The sequence below is a fragment of the Barbus barbus genome, assembly GCF_936440315.1.
Source record: "Barbus barbus genome assembly, chromosome: 34".
NCBI classification, from domain to species: domain Eukaryota; kingdom Metazoa; phylum Chordata; class Actinopteri; order Cypriniformes; family Cyprinidae; genus Barbus; species Barbus barbus.
In genome coordinates this window covers 2,058,093-2,083,685 of record NC_136762.1, presented here as the reverse complement: position 1 = coordinate 2,083,685, position 25,593 = coordinate 2,058,093, and the positions used below count along the sequence as shown (strand labels likewise).

Sequence of the window (25,593 nt, the reverse complement as noted above, 5' to 3'; positions counted from 1 at the left end):
TTCTCATTAATAATAATAATAATAATAATATAAAGAACTTTGGGAAAAAAAACCTGCATGAAGTGTGATGGTAAAAGTATATACAATTATATATTTATAATTATTAATAATTATATAAAATTATATTTTACAGTGCTGCTCACTAATATTGGCACCCTTGGTAAATATGAGCAAAGGCAGCTGTGAAAATAAATCTGCATCATTTATCTTTTTGATCTTTCATTAAAAAAATTCACAAAATTCTAAACGTTCATTGAAGTAAAACAATTTAAAGTAGGGGGAAATTCACATGATGAAATAAATGTTTTTCTCCAGTGCATGTTAGCTACCATTATTGGCACCCCTAGAGATTCTTATGAGTAAAATATCTCTGAAGTATATTCCTATTCATATTTACATTTTTTTAGCACACCAGGGTGATTACTATAATGTTAACTAAACTTAAAATGTTAAAAGAGTACATTTTAATTTAATAATTGAAAAATATTAACCTTATTCAAAATATTAATAAAAACTAATAGTATCTTAATTTTGATACTAATTATATTTTAAATATATATATATATATATATATATACCTATATTTACTTTTAACATATACACACAATCCTTCAGAAATCATTCTAATATGCAGATTTGCTGCTCAATAAACATTTCTGATTATTCTCTCTCTCTCTCTCTCTCTCTCTCTCTCTATATATATATATTTGTTATCACAATTTTTATTAGTTAATTTCATTTATTTTTAATTGAAATAAACAAATTTGTAGTACTGTCAAATGATTAATTATAATCACATCCCAAATAAAAGTTTTTGTTTGTTTTGTTTGCATAATATATGTGTGTGCTGTGTATGTTTATTATGTATATTTAAATACACACACATGCATGTATATATTTAAGAAAAATATTTTATGTTCATATATTAAATATTTATATATAACAGAAATTATATGAATATAAATATATAGATGTAAATATTTAAAGAGTTCAGATGCAAAAGCCTTTTTATCAGGCTCCTTTGTTTAGGTTCAGTAATTTAACTCTAATGGCAAAGTATAGGTCCTTTTATCTGCAATTAAAGTGAAATAACTGAACAAAAATATAGGATCCTGATAGAAATGCTCATTTAAGAAGAACATTTGGTAACACTTTATTTTAGGGTCTCTTAACTAGTTGCTTATTAGCATGCATTTTACTAGAATATTAGCCATTTATTAGTAATAATTAAGCACATATTAATGCCTTATTCTAAATGACCTTATTCTACATCCCTAATCCTACCCAATACCTAAACCTAACAACTACCGCACTAACTATTAATAAGCAGAAAATTTGGAATTTATTGAGGGAAAAGTCGTAGTTAATAGTGAATAAGTGTTCCCTATTCTAAAGTGTAACCGAAATTTCAGTATACAGTATGTGTGTGTATTTATATATGCATAATAAATATACACAATACACACACACATAAATGTGACCCTGGAGCACACACTGTAACAAGTCATGAGTATCACAGGTATATTTGTAGCAATAGCCAACAAAATTATACATTTTTCTTTTATGACAAAAATCATTAGTATATTAAGTAAAGATCATGTTCCATGAAGATATTTTGTAAATTTCTTAACGTAATTATATAAAAACTTAATTTTTGATTAGTAATATGCATAACTAATAATATGCATGCAAAGAACTTCATTTGAACAACTTTAAAGGCAATTTTCTCAATATTTAGATTTTTTTGCACCCTCAGATTCCAGATTTTCAAATAGTTGTATCTCCCGATCCTAACAAACCATACATCAATGGAAAGATTATTTATTTATTATTTATCCTTATTTATTTATTTATTATCTAAATTGGGACTGAGTTTGTGGTCTAGGATCACATATTATGTAAACAAAGACTTTTATTTTGGATGCGATTAATCGCAATTAATCGTTTCACATCACTACAAATATGTATAATTTTGATTGTTAATAAGTTTTATGATTTTTTTTTTGATGCAGTAGTGTTTTCTGACCTGGTGTTTGGTGATGAGCGGCGGCTCGCAGATGAACTCCTCCTCCTGAATGGACCAGAAGTACTTGTCCATCAGGTGCTCAGGAGAAGCGCAGGTCTCCAGGTCGTCTTCCCTCGTCAGGCGCCGCAGCCACAGCAGCTCACAGTTACAATGCAGCGGGTTTCCCCCGAAGCTCACTGTCAGCCCGGACGAGCCGGATGCTCTGGGCTCGGACAGTACCTGTGCCTGCTGGAACAGCGCGTCTGGCGGCAGTGTCTGCAGACGGTTCGAGGTCATGTCCAGCCGCACCAGCTTGGTGAGGAGCGTGAAGGTCCCGGCGCTGATGTGGTCGATCAGATTGTGGTCCAGCGTTAAGGTGTTGATGTTGGCCATCCTGGCGATGGCTTCCCACGGTAACGTCCTCAGGTTGTTGTAGGACAAATCCAGGTCCTCGATGGTGGAGACGAACTCGTCAAAGGAGGACAGTTCGACGTGGTGAATCTGATTATTGCCCAGGATCAGGTGCCTGAGGTTGATCAGACCCTTCAGCTGGTCGCTGTTCATGACCGTCAGTCGGTTCCCGTCCATGTGCAGCGCTCTCAGAGACTTCAGGCCGAGGAAAGCGTGCGGCGCGATCTGGCTGATGGTGTTGCGGGACAGAGTGAGGTGCACCAGGCTCGTCATGTTGAGGAAGTCTTTCCGCCGGATGGCCGTGATGAAGTTGTCGGTCAGACGCAGCTCGACGGTCTTGCGGTCGATGGTGGGCGGCACGAAGAGCAGGCCGGTTTTGGCGCAGAGGAGTGTGAGCGTGGGCGAGATGGTCTGACAGATGCAGCGGCCCGGGCAATGCTGAGCCTTCACCAGCGCTCCGAACACCAGCATGTAAAACACCAGCCTCTCCATGATTCATCAGCTTCCTAAACCTGCACAAACACACGGAACGAGACATGTGATGCTTTTAACACATAGAACAATTTGCACAGTGAAAAATCCAAGGGAAATGATGCACTTCAAAGTTAATGGAGCTTTCATTTGACAAAGTAACATTTGGAAATGTTCAGAAATTACATTTTATGAATAATACTTATTTATTAAATTTAAGTATACAAAGTAACAAAATAAAACAAAACATAACCAAAAAACAAAACAAAACAATGCACACTATTGTTTAAAGGTCTGGGGTTAGTAAGGTTTTTTACAAATACAAACACACAGAACAAGACGTCAGGATTCACACACATTTCATTTAAAATGGTACACACACACACATTACTACAAAAAACTTAATACAACTAGATTTTCTAAAACTAAAATAAAAAAATATATATATTTTTTTAATATATACATACAATTTCAGTTAGCTGCCATGCATACACATTCCAACATATTTTTTAAAATATAAAGTTATATATATATATATATATATATATATATATATATAGAGAGTGAAATTGTTAGTTGCCATGTTGAAGTACTAACTTACTAACTGGCAATTAAAAAAAAATAAAACATTTAAAAAAAAAAAGTTATTTAAAAGCAATAAAAGCGACAAAAGCACATTGCAAAATTACAAAACTTTAATTAAAATTAAAATGAAAACTCTAAATATAAAATAAAAACTTAAATAAAATAAATTTGTAAACTAAAATTGAAATAAAAATTAATTAAGCCAAAATAGTAATTACAAAATAAATAAATAATAATAATAATAAAATTGGCAAAATTACTAAAAGTAAACTAAAAGTAAAAACTCAAAATATAAAAAATGTGAAAAAATGTGAAGACTTCACTTGAGAAAAACATGCGCTGTTGAATCATTCACATTAAGAACATGTATTAAAGTAAGCAGTTCAATATAAAGCATGAGCGTGCGGCGAGGTTACTGACCCTCTCAATCCTCCTATAGCTTAATAAAGCTTTTAAAGTCCAAAGAAAAGCAGCTCATCCAATATGAACAAGCCTCAGAAAATCAGCCCGAATCCTTGAACTCTGCCATGCATTTCTTATTAAACTCTCAACAACACAATGCGGATTTTTCTCATAATCGAGGGCCGTGGATCTCAGAGTAATAGGTTTGTGCGCTGCGGAGCGATTCTGAGCCAAAGACGCTTGTAGAAGCGACTTAATTGTCCTGTAAATTGTGGCAATAAAGCAGAAGGGACGCGGAGGAATAAAGCAGCGTTTGATCTGCATGGGTCAGGTGTGGATACGGTTTGATGGCTGACGCTCGCGCTCTTTCATCTCTATTTAGCCGCATTGACTTCTGCACTCAAGAGATTCAGCTCGGAATTAAAAGGGTGGACAATAAAAAAACATAAATGCTCCCACGAAATCATCACCACATCAGGTGTCTTTCTCTCTGTAATCTCTCCATCTTTGCAGTGTTTTTTCTTATTTCTGTCTTGCATAACGTCTAACTAATGTTTTATTCATCTGCTGTCCTTGGCTCTGTAACTCTCCATTATTTGTTGAGTAGATTCTCCATCCGAGCTCTCGCCGTGCTTGAGTTCATAAGACACGCTTGAGATTGTATGGTGCAGGTGGTAATATAAAGAGATCATGTATGAAACAATGGCCAAATGAAAAACTCTTTCAAGTGTTACGAAGTCTCTTTGGTTAATTGGTTTGGTTCTTTAAGCCTCATATATGAAAGCAACACGACACTGACTGCAATATGTCAAGAGTAGTTTTAATAGAATCGAAACATTAGATTAAGCTTTATTAAATTCATGATATATTCATGAGGATTTTGCTGGCAATATAAAATAAAGGAAGACACTGGTCATTAGAAAGACATGTCAAATTTTGACAAAATTAATTACCAAATCAGTGTTGTTTTAGTATCTATCTATCTATCTATCTATCTATCTATCTATCTATCTATCTATCTATCTATCTATCTATCTATCTATCTATCTATCTATCTATCTATCTATCTATCTATCTATCTATCTATCATCTGACTATTTCTATCTGTCTGTCTGTCTGTCTGTCTTAGTGCTGTCAAATGATTAATAGTGATTAATCACATCCAAAATAAGTTTTTGTTTACATAATATATATGTGTGTGTACTGTGTGTGTGTATATATATATATATATATATATATATAAAGACACACATACAGCATATATTTTGAAAATATTTACATATATTTGTGTATATATTTATATTCATATACATTATATCATATACAAATATATTTAATATATAAGCGTAACATATTTTTCTTAAATATATACATGCATGTGTGTATACTTATATATACATAATAAATATACACAGTACAAATACATATATTGTGTAAAACAAATCTAGTACATATAAATACATATAAAACACTAATATACAGTATATAAATAATTTATTTATTTGAATGTTTTATTTTTGGTATATTCTGTTTCAAATTTTAGTAATTTTGCTGGGGTTTTTTTTTTAAACTTTAAAAAAAATGTTTATGTTTATATAGTTTTTATTCATTTTTATTTCAGCTTTAGTTTTTTTCAATACATCAAGTTAAACTAAATTAAAATGAAAGAAAATGTTGAAAATGAAAGACAGAAACATTACATTTATTTTACTTCAAATAACTATTTATGCAATTATTATTTTTTTGCTTAATAAAATAAAGCAACACTATGGTCATAAAAAAAATAATAAAAAATCACAATCACAATCAAAATCTTACAAAATTAATCACCAATTCAGTGTTGTCTTAGTATATAGTTTTCATATTAATTTAAATATTTCAGTAATGTTAAAATTGTATTAACTGTCTATGTCTGCAAAAATGTTTTTAAAATAATTTTATTTTAAGTTTTAGTACAGTACATTTAATTGAACTAAATGAAAATGAAAGAAAATGTTGAAAAAGAAAGAAATGGCTACTAGATGAAATAAAATAAGTTTAAAATGTATTTTTTGTCATTTTGCGTTTATTGTTACAGGACAGTATTTAGACAGTACGTGGGAGAGAGAGAGAGAGAGAGAGAGAGAGAGAGAGAGAGAGAGAGAGAGAGAGCGAGAGAGAGAGAGAGAGAGAGAGAGAGAGAGAGAGAGAGAGAGAGAGAGAGACAGAGAGAGAGAGAGAGAGAGAGAGAGAGAGAGAGAGAGAGGAAAGGTCAGAATTGATTTTTATTTCAAATAAACTTTTTTTAATGGTTTTACTTTTAGATAACTATAATAAACCTGTGCCAAATGTGTTCCTTTTAAAAAACAGTTAATCGAATGCATTTAAAAAAAAAATTAAAACCAATTCTGTGTTGTCAGTTTTGATTTACTGCAAAATAAGAGACTGATAGTTTCTATACTAGGAATTTTGCTGCTCAGCATCAACAAATTACATTTCTAAATCTGTTGGCAAGTATAGAAATGTCACTATGAAAGTTCATTATTGAATATCTTCAGATGTTTTTACCTGCAGAACCCCTGACAACATCTGACCTTCAGTATGACTATCCAGCAACCGCAAAAAATTAAACCATGAAAATGATTTTTGAACTCATATTGATCTGTTGACATGCCCATTTGACCCAGTAGAAAAAATAAGCTTCGCTCTATTCAACTCACAAAGTCATCATTTCCAACATTCTGCTTGGAAAAGAAAATTCCAGTAAAGACACCTGTAAGTCCGATACCCATAATGCACCACGAGAAACACATGGTTAATAATTAATATCACTTTTAAGACTTTTAAGCAAATAAAATGCATCACTGAGTCAAATAAATGAGTTCTTTTATTCATCAAGCATGCATTAAATTGCTCTAAAGTGAGACTAAAGACATTTATAATGTCATAAAAGATTTCTATTGCAAATAAATTCCTTTGAACTTTCTATTCATCTGTGAATCCTGAAAAATAAAATGTATCATAGTTTCCACAAGAATATTGGGCAGCACTACTGTTTTCAACATTGATGATAATCAGAAATGTTTGTTGAGCAGTAAATCAGTATATTATTATGATTTCTGAAGATCATGTGACACTGAAGACTGGAGTAATGATGCTGAAAATACAGCTCTGATCACAGAAATAAATTATATTTTAATGTATATTAAAACAGAAAACTATTCTTTTTAAACTGTAATAATATTTGACAATTTCTTCTGTTTTCATGTCAACTCCACTTTTTAACTGTACTGTATACGATTTTTTTTTTTCAATCACTATTTTAGTTTTCAATTTTTATGGCATGCATAATCATTACATACAAGCCTGAGAAAATCTTGTTTAAAGCACAGTATGTCACATCACATGTCAGCAGCCCAATTTTGAATTCATCCCCTGCTTAGGTTCTGCTAATGAGCATGTTATATTGGCTAAATTAGCAAATCTAATTGCAAAAGCTAATGTGTGTGTAACGGTGGTATTGATAAGTTTCTGCAGAGCTTGTAAATGCAAAAAGTTGATCGATAAGTCCAATGCCGAGTTCAATAATGGGCCGATGCGCCAGCGACTGAGGAATAATTGTGTGTGTATTCAAGTACTAACTGGGACACTAGTGGCTTTTCTCAGTGGAGATTGTACGGCGGAGCATTTCCTGTCTCTGCCTCGGAGGATTCGCTTGATTGATCTGCCGTATCTCCGGTAACAGAGGAAAAAAACAGCCTGGAGAACTTTGTTTCCAAGGCAACTCTGCACAAGAATGTAGGTCTTTGAATTGCATTAAGCTGCAGGAGAAATCCAGGTCTTGATGGAGATAGGAGAGGTATTGAATATTTACAAGTGCTTTAACCAGGCTTTTAAGGAGCGTGAAGAGCAGGTGAACGCACATGACGTCGTACGCTGATCCCACAGCCATTTGTCTTGAGTAAAACATCAGCCATTAACTTTAAAGTGCGGCGGTGAGATTCTGTGCATCGCATTATTACGACTCCGAGCCGCTTCTGTTCATGCATACAACATCACATCGCCTCCGTCCTCATTGTGAACAGTTAGTAGATTTCCTTTGCTTTGGCCAAGACATTTTCATATACCTATAATGTTTCTTAACCCACAGTTTTATGAAGTGGAACAGTTTATTGAAACTTTAAACAAAATGTATGTTTTTGTTGAGTATCATATTTGATTCATCAGACTTTTATGGCTCATATAGTCTGATTAGGGATGGGTATCGTTTACATTTTATTGATACCGATACCGATACTGCTTATCGATACCGGTACTTATCGATACTAGAAGTTATTTTATTACTGCTGAACTTTAGCAACTGTGTTAAAGTTCTTCAGTCAGGAGCAGTGATTTATTTTTCTCTTTGTGTTTTATTTTATTAACATTAAAGGAATAGTTCACCCATAAATGAAAATTTACCTATTGGTAAGCCCCTCCCCTCGAACACAGAAGAGCCAATGGCAGTTGAGTATCAGTTGCACGGGGAGCGGAACTCTGACATCTTTAGGTTTCAGCGCCATAGAGAAACACTGGAAGATCCGAAGCTTGCATCGGTTTGATGGTGTTTATGCTACAAAAAATGCAAAAACAATGTGCCTGTGGTATTTGTAACACTGATTCCAGGTATCCTGAGAGGATAGGCAATATAATTTATTTTATTACATTTCCTGAATCCAAACAAAACAGAGCAAATTTCCCTAAATATTCAACCCCAATCCAAATCAAAAACTTAAATTTTCTGGTTACCATACACTCATTAAGTTACAATTTTCATCTCAAGAAGAATGTTAATGTTATCTTGTGCTTCAGCAAGGTATCTCTGGCTAAAACTAGCTAACGTTAAAGTTAGTGAGTCCATGCTAATGTACAGTACAAACCTAGCGGACTGTTCTCGCGACGTGTACAGTGTAGGTCAAAAACACATAAACGAAGGTCTACCTATCACTGTCTCTTTATATTAAACTGGTTAAATGTACATTCATTTAATCATACCCTGCGATACATGAACAGTGTTGATCCTGCATGTTGTCATGATCGTGATGACCGACCGTAATATGAGACTTCTCCCGCTTGCATTGAGATCTGTAAACCCTCGCTTCGAGTTACCCACCGTATATATTTTAAATATTTTATAAATCTCTCCATGGAATATTTAATTCCCATTTGGTGGCCTTCTGTGTCCAAAATTGTGCAAAAACTTAGTGGGACAAGGTTTTCAGACTGCAGCTGTCGTTGTAAGACTTTGTACAAGACTTCATTGTACAACTCTGTTTGTCTGAGGGAGCAACAGTAACTAAGGGGGGCGGGGCTTACCGATAGGTCAATTGTGTCATCATTTACTCCCTCTCAAGTTGTTTTAAACCTGAATGAGTTTCTTTCTTCTGTTAAACATAAAAGTTATTTTGAAGAATGTGTGGACACTAAACAGCTGCTGGACCACAGTGACTTCCATATTTTTTTTCCTACTATCCCCACTGATAATACAGGTCACTGACAGTGAGTAAATAATGACAGAATTTTAATTTTTAGTACTCCGTTGACTTTGGTCACACAAAAAAGTGTTATACATCAATCAAAACTGTTAAGTGTCTATTTTTTCGTGTACACTCACGATAACAACACAACTTTGTGGATTTGGAAAAAAAAGAAAACAAACTGGGTGCGCTCTTCATCTTCTCCATCTCTGCGAACTGCTTTTTGAAACAAGTCACTAAAATGAACTGTAACTCAGCAAATACAAACACAGAAACATGTGAGTTATATCTATAGAAAGTAAGTCTTATCGAAAACAAACATTCTGTGATACAGAAATCCGTATGAAATCAACATGATGTTCAGTCAGAGCCGGTGCCAGGGGGAATTTGAATTCAAATCACGTTGTGTGTGTGTGGTGGTTTGGGAAGCGTGCATGCAATCTGTTATCGCGTGCAGTTGCTGACGCTCGCTAAAGCACGCAATTGCTTTCTTATGTGCACTGTTTTATCGGTTTCACTTTCGCTTTCAAAATCGATCACTTTCAGTAAGGAGGGGAAAGGATGGAAAGTGGCGGGCACAGTAACTCGTTTGGGGGGGCACGGCCCGTGAATGCCCCCCCTTGGCGCCGGCCCTGTGTTCAGTCTGTCCCGTCTAACTCATTATTTCTAATGCGATTCCGCCCCCTCGCGGCACGCGCCATTCACATGTAAATAACCACGTGAGCCACGCGCACATGGAGACGCCCAACATAAATAAAGAGTGAGGAGGACGCCCATCGCGGGTACTGTTCGTTTCTGGAAGAAGATGCCCTGAGTAAAGGCTGGATTTCCCTCAAAATAAGAACAAGAGTTCATCCAGAAGACGAGATCGATCTGATGAGTAAGTGGTTTCTTTTTTGCATTAGTTAACGTTTTATTGTGACATAAACTTGAACACGTTTTGTTGGGTTTTTCCCAAATGACAACATGAGAAATGCTACCATCTAAGAATGTTTAGAAGAATGTTTAATGTTCACAAATAGATTTAATAGTGCGCTAAACAATAATAATTCATTCCCTTCAAGGAACTCGAGCTGCGTCAAAAACGCTAGGCGAACGCCTTCAGCATGACCGTGCTCTGAATACATGTGTAATCTGTCCAATGGAAGGGCGAGACATTGCGGGCGGGTGACGTAATCGACCAGGAAGCATAAAAGCACGTGCGGTGGAACCGGCATCAGCTTCTAGGAATGAAGCAACCGCCGGCAGGAATGCTGGAAGTATAGCATCCTGATCCACCACATAGCATAGCTCTCTGGCCGGAGGCCTCAGCCTCTGGAGGAAACATGTACGAGGGGGTGCCTACCCATTGAGAGGCCACCGAGAAGGGCGCGGTAGGCCGATAAAGCCGCCACGTAAACCTTCAGGGTGGAGTGGGTTACCCCTGCGGAGAAACGGGCCTGCAGGAACTCCAGCACTGTACCAATCGGAAAAAGAAAAAAAGGCGGAGTGTCAGCTGCACTCGTGGTCGCACATGGATCAGGTGGAGGGAATGAAGATGGGGCAAGCCTCTATCTTCTTCCTTTCCCATTAGATCCAGCGCCAGATAGAGGGCTCGACGCTCCGCCTGCCGCAGTGCGGTTCTTCCCCATTTGAGTGAGAGCTCACTGTTGTAGCGCGCGTTGCAGTGGCGACGCGTGCATTACGTCATTCTCATTCTTATTATGAATCCTTTTCATATCAGACCGTGTTTACTCGTCTGGTTGTCTTCTGCATTTAGTTTTGAGAAATTAAATGATGTATTTCATCTAACTAGGAGAAGTTAGATGTGTATATACGGTATGTATACATATACATATATGGAGAAAGCCGATTAGTCACCAGAAGAGACGGACGACAGCTCGCGTAAGTGTTTAAAATACTTGGTCGCAGTTCTATTGTTTAAATTATTTACTTGCTGCTAGGAAGGAATAGTTCGTTTCCTACCTATTTCTACTCTGCATTTTCGTTGAGGTTTTTATGTTTGATTGCACTTTAAATAATTTGCGCCTCAGCTGAGAACGAGCTCAGCTAACCTCTTGTCTAGACGACATCTGTCCTCTCTCCTCCAGGCCAGCACGGGCTGCCCCTTCTAACCCCTGGTTATCCGATGTTCTTCGTGAGAATCAGACCAAACTCAGAGTGGAAGATGAAAGAAAATGGCGCAAATCAAACGATCCGTCAGACCTGAGTAGGTATCAGTCTTTGCTTTCATCTTTCTCTACTGAAGTCCACACTGCCAAATCCTCACACTTCCACAACAAGATCAACAGCGCTCCAGACATGCGTAATCTCTTCAGAACATTTAATTCTCTCCTCTGTCCCCTTCCTCCACCTCCCACCACTTTGATAACCGCTGACGACTTTGCCACTTTTTTCACAGACAAAACTAGAACAATCAGTAACCAGTTCTCAACTCCACAGGACCTTCAATCAACCACATCCACTGCTCTAACTCCCATCTTCTCCTTCTGTCCCCTCACCGAGGCAGAAGTATCCAAACTTCTCCTCTCCAGCCATCCTACAACATGTCCTCTCGACCCAATCTTCTCCAAACAATCTCTCCCACACTCTTACCAGCCCTCACACACATTATCAACACATCTCTCCTCACAGGCATCTTCCCCACAGCATTCAAGCAGGCTCGGGTAACCCCACTGCTCAAAAAACCTACATTAAACACTTCTCTTTTAGAAAACTACAGACCTGTCTCTCTCCTTCCATTCGTAGGGAAAACACTTGAACAAGTTGTCTTCAACCAGCTCTTGGGACATTGATGCTTTACCTTTCTTCCTCTGAGGAGGTTGAGGTGGTCGGAGCAGCCCCAACCGTGTTCCAGCTCCTCATTTAGGGAGCATCACTTCTCGTACTCCCCATGATATTGGAGTCAGAGTGGCGTTTCCGGGCCAAAGGCTTCTAGCAGAACGCGGATCTGCAGACCGTCATTCTCGCTAGATAGTCTTTGGCTAAAATGTCCTGCTGCCTATGACCCAGGACTTCTGAGGGCCGGCCCCTCTGGGGAAGAGCAGCGTATATCACATTACACGGTGCCCCTCTCTCCTCAGTTCCCTCAGGAGATCGGTCTGCCAACCCTGCCAGTGTTCCAGGGCGCAGCGGTCTCCAGCGAGCGCTTCTCTCAGTTACTTCCGCCCGGAAATGTAGCGGAGCTGAGAAGCTCGCCACCCCTGCGGGGGTCTCTAGAGTTCCTGGTTTGGCCGTCTCCTGCCGGTCCTCCGCTTCAGGGCACCGAGCTAGCAGCTCTAGGTACACCAGAGGCCAGACTGTTCCCTCAGTAGGCACTTGGCAATGTGGGAGCCCATGCCAAGTGTGTCTCATTGGGTCCTGCCTTGCAGGTTCTGGTTCTATCAGCCTGATCTTCCTAGAAATGACCCGGGTCTGAGGACCGTCGTTTCAATAGGAGGCTTCAGCTGAGGCAGTCCTGATGCTATGGCCCAGGATTTATGAGAGCAGGCCCCTCTGGGGACGAATGGATTACACCTCATTATACGGTGTCCGTCTCCCCCCAGTGCCCTCGGGAGACCAGTCTGCCAACGCTGCCAGAGTTCCAGGGCGCAGCTGGCTCCAGCGAGCGCTTCTCTCAGTTATTTCCGCCCCGAAGTGTAGCGGAGCTGAGAAGCTCGCCACCCCTGCGGGGGTCTCTAGAGCTCTAGTTTCTAGATTTTTTCAATGTCCTCACACTCTGTCTTACCTGCCTCAAAATCACAGTCACACTGATGGGCCATTAGCAGCCTTTAGGGGAGGGCCCTTTGTCTCTCAGGTGAAAATCACTTAATATTCAAGGCCATTACCACTCCCTAAAATGACTGTAAAAATAATCATTTAAAAAGCTTTACAGCTTAAATAACACACAAAAACAATAAAACAATAATAAGCTTCATTTTTTTAATACTTCTAAATCTTCAAAAAAAATCTCCCATTCACTTCCATGTGACGTGTCTCACTGTAACCTCCATTTCTGATGTTGCTTTTCAAAGAAAACATGGAAGGAGTCAAAAATATATCTTGTGCTAATCAAGCATGTTGTCAACTGAGCTTGCATTTTCCTTCCGAGTTGCTTTAGCTCTTTCTTGTCACAGTGTAAATCAAGTGTGCGAGTTTGATCAGAGCAGCTGTACTCTTTCACAGAAATACTTCCTTCAATTACGTACAACACAAACGCATGCATTTTTTAAAAGTTACAGAGTTCAAAAGGTTCTGCTGAACAGGTACGATTCGCTTCATGAAGCTTTCATCAAATCTGCTCTTGTACAACCTAACGCGGGGTTAGTTGTCACAAGCATGGTTTAAGAGTTCCCACATATTCTAGCATGACCAAACTTAGTGTATTTACTAGTTGCTATATCAAAACGACATAGACAAAAGATTACGCCAAAATTCAAAAATGTATTTGATCTCTAATCTATTATTTAACAGGTTAAAATGGACACATATAACTCTTATTAATTCTATTGAGAAATCATAAGATACAGACTGAGAGGAAGAACTTGAATGTTTAGAAATGATTATTTCAAGAATAATAATTATTTTGAACTATGCCTTATAGCTGCTTTGCAGTGTGTTCACTGTCAAACTCCAAAATTAGTATATTTTTAATTATATATAAAAAAACACATAATTTTATATGAAAAACTTAATTGTATTTTATTGATAAATTTTAGTTTGTCTTGCATATTTTTTTCCAGATAATATTTTCTTATACACTGTCATACACTGAATAAAAAAACTTAAAAACATAATTGTGAGTTTATATTTCACATCTGCGGATTATAAAGTCAGAATTGCGAGATATAAACTTGCAATTGCAAGAAAGAAAATCATAATTTGAATCAGAGGCTAGAGTTGCATTTATAGAATTGAGTTTTATTGATTTATATCTCAATATATAACTCAATTCTGACTTTATAACTCACAATTGCGAGTTTAGGACTATATCACGGAATTCTGAGAAAAAAATCTGAATTGTGAGAAAAAAGTTGCACGTACTTTAAAAAAAAATACAAAATTATTCAATGGCAAAAACGGCATCAATTAATGTGTTAAAATATTTCTCTGAACCCCAAGTGAATTTACACAAACTGAGAAAGCCAGAAAGTGTCAGGCTGTGCCCTGCTCTCCCCTACATTTCCTTTATCTTACCTTGAGGCAAGTGCAATTTCCAAAAGCGTGATAAGTGGTAAACGTGTCGGTCTGTTCATTACACATCTAAAGCTCATCATCCGGTGCGTTTGCTCCTCAGAGAGAGCCAAACACCAATTAGACAAACGCAAAAGAACTTTTCCTGCCCTCAGAGTCATAAAGTGTCAGACTTTTGCGCAATTATTGACGACTCTGGCTCAGTGTGGTCTTTGAAAGTATGTAGTTGGATTACTTGAAGCTCAAAGGCCTTCAGGAGATGTGACTCACATGAGAGCTTTTCCCAAAAAACAATGATTCTTCTGCATATTTATTCATGGGAAACGTTGTCGCTGAATCCTAACTCATAAACAGAGTCCTCTGGAGAACGAGCGTGTTTGTGTCCGAGTGCGGTCTCATAACTCATCAGTCACAGACTATTATGAAGGGAAATTTAACGAGATGAATTACTCTCCAAACTATAATGAGCATTTTAATAAACTGCACTTCTCATCCAGACAACCCTGCTGTGAAATTTAGCACAAAGACGCTTTCGCGAATCAAAACGTCACAGATGACCTAACGGAGAACTTGGGATGTTTCTTTCTTTGGCGAGACGTGATTATTCACGAGCCCCCCACAGACGTGACGAGGAGAGAACAAACTCTTGCCTCCTTCACAGCTCCGTTAATGAGCAGAACAATCGTTTCTCCATGCTGTTTTCTTCCTTTTGTCGGGCTGCCACCCGCTTTAACCGCACTGAGGAGAAGCGCCTTTATACTGCATTTGAATTGACTTTAAAAGTGCATTTCACACTGCATTATGGGTATGAAAACATGCCAGGCCTGTTACGTGTTTTCAAACCCGCGCTCTTGTGAACGGCAGAAGTACAGTCCATATGCCAGCTGCTTTAATTCATCCAAAAAAATGCATTTTTACCATGTTATTAGGAATATAATGTACTATATATAATCAGGTGAATGATATTTGAACAAAACAAACCCTTCTATAAAAACCTTCAGAACATACAGGAATGATATATATGTAAGTGCTGCTGAAGAGGAGATAAAAACTCATTTTGATTAAATGCCCTTTAAAAATGTATTGCAATTAAAATATACAGATAGATGAAATACAATAATAAAATCATGCTAATGATATAGAAATAATACGTTCTATAAAAATCTTCAGGATATAGATAGGAATAAAACTGCTAAGTTTGGTGTATATGTACAGTATGGTGCTGATTAAGTGCAGAAACAAACTCATTTTGAGAAAGCGGCCGTTAAATATGTATTATAACTGAAATCTACATGTGTAACAAAAAAAACTAGATTCTTTTCACTTATTTGAAACATTACATAGCTCAGAATCTAAAAACTGTGCATGAAACTGTGCACCAATGCATCCAACAACATATACAAAAAAAACATTTTCACCATGTTTTTATGAATAAAATGTTGTATAAAATTAGGAAAATAATGTATAAACAAACCCCAGTATAAAAACCTTCAGAATATAGAAAGGAATAAAACTGGCAAGTTTAGTGTAGATCCATGGCTTAGTCATATTTTTCAAAAATTTGTGTTTTTTATCAAATGAAACTCAAATTGTTTGGACCCTGTGTTTTTCTAAATGTTCTTCTTTTGTGTTTTGCAGAAGAAAGTAGGCTAAGTCATATAGATTTGGAAAAACACAAGGGTGAAGAAATTATGACAATGATCATTTTTGGGTGAACTATCACTTTAAAGTTACCATATTAATGTTGTTTGCCAAGTCAAGTATCACTATCACTACTTAAAATATTAAATATCAATGCAAAAGACATTGTTTATGCTAGACACATTCACTTGAGTGTGAAACTCCACAGACAAAACCTCACACCACGCTAAACGTGTTCATATTTCACACACTCTCCACTGCAATGTGCTGCAAAACAACAAGCATCAGTTCAGAGAGAATAACAGCTGCATCAGCAATAAACACCAGTGAAGAAATATAGCTAGCGAAGAAGCAGCAGCTGGAATTTGCATTCAAACTTTACCTAGGTCAGTATAGTTGACTTTATACTCGTGATGGATAAAACCAACTAAAAAACACAATCTAACCTGCTGTTAAAGCCTCCATGTGTCACGTAAATCTCCGTCAGGAGTGAATTTAACTGTTACCATAATGAAGTGATCGCAATTATATAGAAATCATTAGAATTTCAGCTGCAGTGCTTGAAGATTCAACCATAAATAAAGGTTAGTGTTTCACAGCTAACCTTTGGGATTACATATCTAGCATAACCTTTACAGATCTTCTGTTATTTTCTTTGAAGATTTACTGACTTTTACATAAATCCACAGAGATGTTTAGAGCTGTATCTGAGAAGAGACAAAAATTAATAATTAAATAAAATACATATGGGTCATAAATGGACCAGCATGAACATGTAAAATATATTTTATTCAAATGTTAAAATATTGAGCTTTTAAATAAAGCAAATTAATAATAATAAATATCTAAATATATAATATTTAAATGTATATTTAACACGTTTAGATAATAATAATAATAATAATAATAATAATAAACTGTTTAAACAAATTAAAGAAATCATGGACTTATAAGGTATTGGAACCCTAATAACAACAATGACAACAACAATGATAATAATATCTAAATATTACTTATAATATTTATAAATGTATATATAATTTTAGAAAAAAATTCTATACATCTAAATATTATTTTATGAAAAATGATCTATCTGTTAAATATTACGCACACACATAGATATGATAATAATAATAAACGTGTTATTATAATAAATAAATAAATAAACAAACAAACAAACAAACATCGAACCAAAATTGGTATAAAAACATTATGAACTTTCATGAAGGTATTGGTACAGCTTTCAACAATCCTAATCTTGACAACTCTAACAACAATGATAATGATCATAATATCTATATTATTTATAATATTTAAGTGTATGTATAACTTTTTGAAAAGCTATTGAATGAAATCTCGATCATGAGAATCCCATAAGGTTTCATGTTGATTAGTTTGAGATCTTCTGACATCAGTATATGCAGATATAAAGTGTTGTGTGTCAGAAGTTCCTGCCGTACTCAAGAGCTCTTTAACAGCGAGGCCGTTTGACCCAGAGCTCTTCAGATCCGTCTGTCTACTGATGACGTGTCTAATGTTTGTTTTCTTGAGCTGCACTGAGCCGCATTACAAAGGTTAAAACTCCTGTTCTGTGACTTCTGTCTTTTGCCTAAAGCGAGAGTTCACAAGCGCACATGATGTAAACAAACATGAAGGAGGCCTGCCGTCCCCAGACGCTTCCTGGAAGCTCTCGCTCGCTTCACAAGTGCTTTTTAGGATCTTTCTGCACTAGTTTGTCCTGTCGCTGTTGATTAGAGATCAGAGAGATGTTTCTGTTGATGTGTATTGATTTTGCCGGTAACAGCCTGAACCAGTACACAGATCGAAATAATGTAATACTACTGACTAAATGAACTTGATTGAATTTGCTTTGTGTTTAGGTGAAAGTTCAGCCACATTAATATGTCAAACTACAACACATGCATTAACTGCAAAACTCAATGAACAACTTCTACAGACTTCAGAATCTGTAGAGACTTGATTTGTCACTATTTTAAAGACACTTTAAAGCAAGACACTGCAGATGAATAGGAAAACAAAAACAAAAAAACAATACATAAACATATTTTCAAAGTTAATTACAGTACATTAAGAAATGCAAACATAACATTTCAGAAAACTTGTACCACACACACACAAAAAAAAGTTTAAATGTGCAAAATTAGGCATTATTTAATGAAAAATGCACAAATTTGCATACACTTCCAGAAAATAAATATGAATATTGGATAAAGCCAGATTTAAAAAAATCTTGTTTCATTTTGTTGACATATTTGAGGTTTTGTTTTATCAGTAGAGAAAATATGCATTTGCACTATGTTTGTAGGAATAAAATGTTGTGAATGATACCAGGTGAATGATATATTAAAAAAATATCTCAGTAAAAACCTTCAGAATATTCAGAATAAGTTTTGTTGTAAATGCTGCTGAAGTGGAGAAAAAAAAATCATTTTGAGAAAATAGCCTTTAAAAATATTGGTCACACTTTCTTTTAAGGTCCAATTCTTGCTATTAACAAACCATTAACTACGACTTTTGCCTCAATAAACTCATAATTTGCTGCTTATAAATAGTTAGTAAGGTAGTTGTTAAGTTTAGGTATTGGGTAGGATTAGGGATGTAGAATATGTGCTTTATACGTACTAATAAACAGGCATGTTTATTAATAATAGGCATGCTAATAAAGGGAAAGGGAAGTGGTGTGTGGCCAAGTATGGTGACCCATACTCAGAATTTGTGCTCTGCATTTAACCCATCCAAGTGTACACTCAGTAGTGAACATACACCCGGAGCAGTGGGCAGCCAATGCTGTGGCGCCCGGGGAGCAGTTGGGGGTTCGGTGCCTTGCTCAAGGGTCTCACCTCAGTCGTGGTATTGAGGGTGGAGAGCGTTGGTTATTCACTCCCCCACCTACAATCCCCGCCGGACCTGAGACTCGAACCCACAACCTTCAGGTTACAAGTCGAACTCTCTATCCATTAGGTCATTGAAATCTACAGGCGCAAATACATAATGTGCAAATAAAATAAAACACTTAATTTAAGTCTGAAAGAACATATTACAACAGCCAAATTGCCCAAAATCTCAAAATGAACCAGTGACAATGTTTTTGCCTGTAGTGTTTTGCCTGAAGTCATATATTTCACGTTCTAGTAGACACAAGTGAGAAAACCCGAGTGAAATGCTGCACTGAATGTCTCTCATCTCTCGTGACTTGTGCTGATGAGGCGTTTTTAGCAGATGTCAGCTCTCTTCCCATCAATCATCCAATCAATCGCTCAAACTAACCTTTGACAGCTTATTAATTGTTTTCACCTTAGCCATCGTCCCAAAGAGATTTACTGAAGAAAACCAACATCCAATCACAGGCCAGAGATAAAGATGACATCATGTGCATACCACTATAAAAGTTCAAGAAAAGGTTCACAGAAAATAAAACAAAAATCATAATTATGTCGTTCAAAACCTGACCGACACTCTTTTCCAAATAATAACGATAGCAATTTTGAATTCCAAAACAGCAGTCCTTGTGAGTTTTGTGTGAGGAAGCGGCTCAAATCTAAATCATTATTCTCTGATAATCGCCGCGGCTCATTTCTGTAAGTGCTGTAAGTGATGTTCACAGATTGAACTGTTTGTAGATCTCTCGTACAATTACCGGTGTAACTGCACCCATGAAGAAACCCCGCTGAGCTCGCCGAGCGTGTGATTATACGTCAAACAGCTGTGATCAGCACTATATGCACCACACCAGAGTCAGATTCAACTATTCCCATTCAAACAAAAACAGAAAAACAGCTTGTTTAGAAACCATCATGCTTGTGAACTATTAGTTAGCATTAACATCATTATGAAGTTATGAAAATCCATCCTAATTTTCACTCTCTGTCACAAACAGTTAGTAAAAGATACACATGAGTTTCTAGGAATAAAGTGCACTGATGAATCGTTCACAATGGATGAAGTAAATGAGCTATTAGGAAAGTAAACAGACACTGGTGTTCATCTTAAAATGTTTACAGTAATTTCTCTTCTTGCATTTACGTGGATGAATGTCAAAAGTTTGAGATTATGAGTTAATGACTCCAGTCATCAGTCTCTCTTTGTTCTAAACAGTTCAAATAGCACTAATTGCTGTTTTTAGCTAATTACGGTGAGTTGTAATGAGCCTCTATATAAATAATTCCAGTGATGTTTGTCAAGTGTTTGCTTGGCTCGCTTTATTCCCTCTTTATTCACTCTGTTTACTGCTTTTTTTTTTTTTAAAGCAGATATGATTTTAATTACTAGCATGCTGCTTGTTGGTTTCACAATCTAATCTATATATTGTGTTTTTTTGCCTTTATGATAACCCTTTATGTCCAATCAAATGCAGCAAGTCTAACATATTGTCAGTCCTTGTCTTGTGTTTCCCCTCCTCTCGTGTCCCTATCTGGCCATCCTCGTTCCTTTAATTAATAGTTAATGTGTCCCCAGCCCTGCATGTGATTGCCCCACACCTGTTTCTGTTCTTCCTTGCCAATTTCCCTGTGTTTATAAGCCCTGTGTTTCCTAGCCCCTGTGTCCGGTCTAACGTCATTGATGTTCGTCTCTCCCCAAGCTCCTCGTCTCCTTGTGTGTGTCTCTCCAATAAATGTGCTATTTGGAACTCCTACGTCTCCTCGCTCCTTGTGTCCCGAGAGGGAACGTGACACATATTTGATTTGAGAGCAATAGTGAAGATTTTTCAGCCCATTGATCACACAAAACAAACTAAAGCTGAAATAAAATAGAAATATATTTAAAATAGTTTATATATTTAGAAATAAGTTTAAATTGAAGTACTAAGATTACTAAAATAACTAACTAAACCAAAATAAATTAGAAAAACAAAAAGCTTCTTATCTTAAAGGAAAAGTTCACAGAAGAAAAATAAATAAAACTTACTTTTTACAAAACAAAACGTAGCAGGTGCTTTTTTCCAAAAAATTTCGAGCTCTAAAAAGGACAATTACAGCCTAAATAAAATAATAAACACTTAAAATATAAATATAAAAAATTAAAATTAGTAGTAATATAAGTACTAAAATGACCAAAAATGAATAAAATACAACACAATAAGAACAAAATTGTTAAATAGAAATAAAAAACGAACAAATGACAACATCACAGAACGACAAACTTAAACTAAAATTATTTTTTTTTAATTAATAAAAAATACCATAACTTATGCTTACAAATGATACTTAAATAACACTGAATAACATGAAGCAGAGTAATTAATGAAAGGATGTTCATGTTTAGACAATACAATAGACAGAGGTCACTGATTTTTATAATATAATGTACAAAGTTAGTACAGATGTTCATTCTGTATCTGTTAATTAGCTCAGTGTCCAGTCATTGTGAGGGATTTGATCACATGATCATCAGAAGCACACTGTAAATATTAGGGGCTGTTATTGCCGTTTCTGAGAGAGCTTGGATCAATAGTGTATACACCGGTGTAAAACATCTCCTCTCTATAGCACCGAGTGTGAAAATACTTACACATCACCCAGAACTCTGTGCAAGGGACAATTGACTTCTAAAGCTTTCTAATAGTGTGTTTAACACTGTGTGTGATGCAAAACACATTTCTGCCTAATTAACCCTTCAGATGCTGTCCTATGTGTGATTTCGCTGATAATTGATTTATTTTCTTGCCTTTGACTGGATCAGAGTATGACATCACATCACACCAAACTGTAGTTTGTGAGGCGGCAGAGCAAAAATAAGACGACAAAAGATAACTAGCTGCTGTGTGAATGTGAGGGGAAACAGCAGTTTGATAATGCCCGCCTCTCACGCTCTCTTCCTCTCTGTGATTGGCTGATTGCCCAGTCAGTGTGATAATGCCTGCCTCTTATTCTATCATCTGTTCTGTGATTGGCTGATTGCCCTGTCAGTGAGATAATGCCCGCCTCTTGGTCAAATGGGTCAAAGGCCCTGTTTACACCTGGTGTTTTAATCCGTCTCTTCTGTCCACTTTTGACCACTTCTGTTCTTATTTCTTTTGAAGGGAGGGTGTATGGGCCGGTGTACATGGGCTTTTTCTAATCTTTCAATCTAATATTGTGAAATAAGCTCATGCAAGTTTTAAGCCAAACGTTGTTTTTTTTTGTTTGTTTTCAAAGTTTTTTTCATGTTTACTGAATGTAGAAAGAAAAAGAAGAAACAAACATTAGTCACATATAAGTTGTCAGCAAATACTTAAAATTTTACCAGTGTTAAGACAAATATACTGTATGTAGCTATAAAATTATATACAATTATAAAATAAAACAAAATGAGACATTATTAATATTATTATTGCCTTATTTTTTAAATATTAAATACATTCTTAGTAATAATAATAATAGTTGAACAACAGTTAGCAGTAACAAATATAGTTTTTTTAAAGCAATATCTGTAATATACATGAACTGCTGTTCAAAGGTTTGGGGTTAGTATGTTTTATTTAATTTTTAAAGAAATTAATACTTTTATTAATCAAGGTCACATTGAATTGATCAAAAGTAACAGTAAAGACATTTACAATGTTGATTTATATTTCAAATTAATGCTTTTTATATATTACAGAATACAAAAATATATTAAAAACATACATATTTTTTTTATTACACTGAAGACTTTTTATTACACTAATGGCAGAGTAATGGCAGAAAATTAAGCTTTCCATCACAGATATAACTTACAAATTTTAAATATATTCAAATAGAAAACAGCTATTTTAAATTCTAATAAAATGTCACAATATTACTGTTTTTACTGTATTTCTGATCAAATAAATGCAGCCTTGATCAGCAGAACAGAGTCCATCCATCATCTATAAGACCCTAGACGTGATCCAAACACAAACCAATCCAATCATGATGTAATCTGACTGAATTTGCATAATATTATGCCCCTTTGCCAGTTTAATCTAGCTCTCTGCAGTGTCTGCCAGTCCAGAGCAGGTGTGTTATATGTCCAGTGACCCGTGCTGCGTCTTCCCAGAAACAACCCTCCACTTTCTGGCAAGCTGTGATTTAGCTACTGTTAACGCGGCCGCTTGGACTGAGTTCATCTGACACAAGCAGAAAGGAGGCGCCCCGTCTGCTGTGATCTGTCTTTAGTTGGCATCCTGCGGTGTTTTGATGAGGAATCTGACTGGCTCTGGGCCCCGAACAGCAGATTGAACTGACTCAGGACGCCCGCGGCGTTAGCCCAATGCTAATGATAGCAACAGCAGAGTTAGCCGAACGTCAGAGGCTTCTGGAAACCAAATGAAAATAACAACACATCCGTTTAAAAGTGCCTGCAGTGTAGAGGAAGAAAAAAATGACAGCATCCTGCAGTGATAACTGGTGCTCCAGATGCAATCAGACACGCTCTGGAAAATACTGCACTTAAAACCTTAACAACAGGCCAAAACAAACCCCACATAAACCCTGTGTGACCTCAACATAATGCTGGAAATTCACAATAAAAAATATCTCAGCGTTCATATCCTCTGGCACAGGTGGTTTCATAAAGGTTTCATGACTATTCATCCAAAAATGATGACGTACAACATGATAAAAACCTGAACTACACATCTGCTTCATCTGTAAAGTACAATACGAGTACAATAAGGCTGTTATTATAGTTAACTAAAAGTAAAACCACAAAAAAACTTACTTTAAGTAAAATTATCTTTAGCGGAAAGAAATCTATGTTAAACATTATTAAATACATTATAACAATCTTAAACATTTTATTTTGGTTAATTCAACTAAAATATAAATTCAAATGTATTGAAATAAAAATAAATAAAAAGTACTGAAATAAAAATTTATATAAACTATATAGACAAAATAATAATAATAATAATAATAAACACAACAAAATGATCAAAACTAAGTAAAAGTTAAATGAAAATGGATATATAACAAATAATATTATCTTAGTAACATCTCTAAAACTGTCCGGTCCTTTAACTTAATATACTAAAATAACAAACTGAAATAAAAAATTAATAAAAAACGCTTTATTAGAGATCGTAACTCTCTGTGGTCATTAAAAATCCCATGGCACTTCTCGTAAAGAGTAGGGGTGTAACCCCGGTCCCAGCCAAATTCCCTCCACTGGCCCTTGTCAATAATGGCCTCCTAATAATCCCCATCCACTTGATTGGCTTTATCGCTCTCTCCTCTCCACCTGTAGCTGGTGTGTGGTGAGCGCACTGGCGCCGTTGTGCTGTGGCTGCCGTCGCATCATCCAAGTGGATGCTGCACACTGGTGGTGGTTGAGGAGAGACCCCCACATGATTGTAAAGCACTTTAGGTGTACAGCAATACACAATAAAGCGCTATATAAATCATTCATTCATTCATTCATTAAAAAGCGAATGAAAACAAAAAACAATAACGAAAAAATGACAAAAACAACAAAATTACTAAAGCTTTAAAATTATAATAAAAATTGTAAATGGAAAAAACAAAAAACAAAACAAAAAAAAAATTCAAAATATTAATAAATAATATAATAGTTTCTAATATTATATCATAGTTTCCTAATAACACATAGTGGTCATTTAACATGATGTAGATAAAAAAATAAAATAAACATGGCTAATTATGACAAAAATACAACAAAATAAAAATAATAAAAAAAACACTAAAACTATTCAAAATAGGAATAAAAACTGTAATAGTATCTCAATGTCTTTCTTGTAAGACCTTCCCTGCTAACATAAGCTGGTCATCCAATTTAACTTAGCATAATAGAAACAAGCTCAACCTAGACAACATAAGCTTATCAACCACCTAAACTAGTTCTGACCAGCTTCAACCAGTTAGAAACCATGCAAGTCCCTGTTTGAAAGTGAAAGTGACGTGACATACGGCCAAGTATGGTGACCCATACTCGGAATTCGTGCTCTGCATTTAACCCATCCAAGGTGCACACACACGGCAGTGAACACACACACACACCGTGAACACACACCCGGAGCAGTGGGCAGTCATTTATGCTGCGGCGCCGGGGAGCAGTTGGGGGTTCGGTGTCTTGCTCAAGGGCACCTCAGTCGTGGTATTGAGGGTGGAGAGAGCGCTGGACATTCACATGATATTAACATCTCAGGTGATCTGCGAATGATATATAAAGAATGTAGCGGCTTAAAAAAATGACAAATAGAAATAATGTGTCTCAGATGAACACTTGTGATTGGATCACCTGTGACAGACGTCTAATTACATCAACAGCTGGTTTAGGCTGAGTTGTTCAGTGTGGTTGAGATGAACCTACAGCAGATTGGTTGGCAGCTCATTACCTCACCTACAGTACTAGCAGACTAGTTAAGCCTGTTCATACGCGCTGCTGATTTAGCAATGTACAGAACGACTGCTGACTGCAGCCTGACACGCAGTG

At 36.2% G+C, this 25,593-nt stretch overlaps 1 protein-coding gene across 2 annotated transcripts in view; it reads right to left on the bottom strand.

The window, feature by feature from the left end:
* The window catches only part of LOC306854476 (leucine-rich repeat and fibronectin type III domain-containing protein 1-like), a 61,775-nt gene that overhangs the window by 11,605 nt on the left and 24,577 nt on the right, over window positions 1–25,593 (bottom strand). The window contains exons 1-2 of one of the 2 annotated variants that reach the window (XM_079392524.1): window positions 6,422–6,526; window positions 2,027–2,928 (exon numbers count right to left, since the gene is read on the bottom strand). In XM_079392524.1, coding sequence (XP_079248650.1) covers window positions 2,027–2,908 — 882 coding nt within the window. In that variant the 5' untranslated portion in view covers window positions 2,909–2,928; window positions 6,422–6,526. Of the gene's footprint in view, window positions 1–2,026; window positions 2,929–6,421; window positions 6,527–25,593 lie in introns of those variants that run through there. The other variant, XM_079392525.1, reaches the window with a different exon arrangement.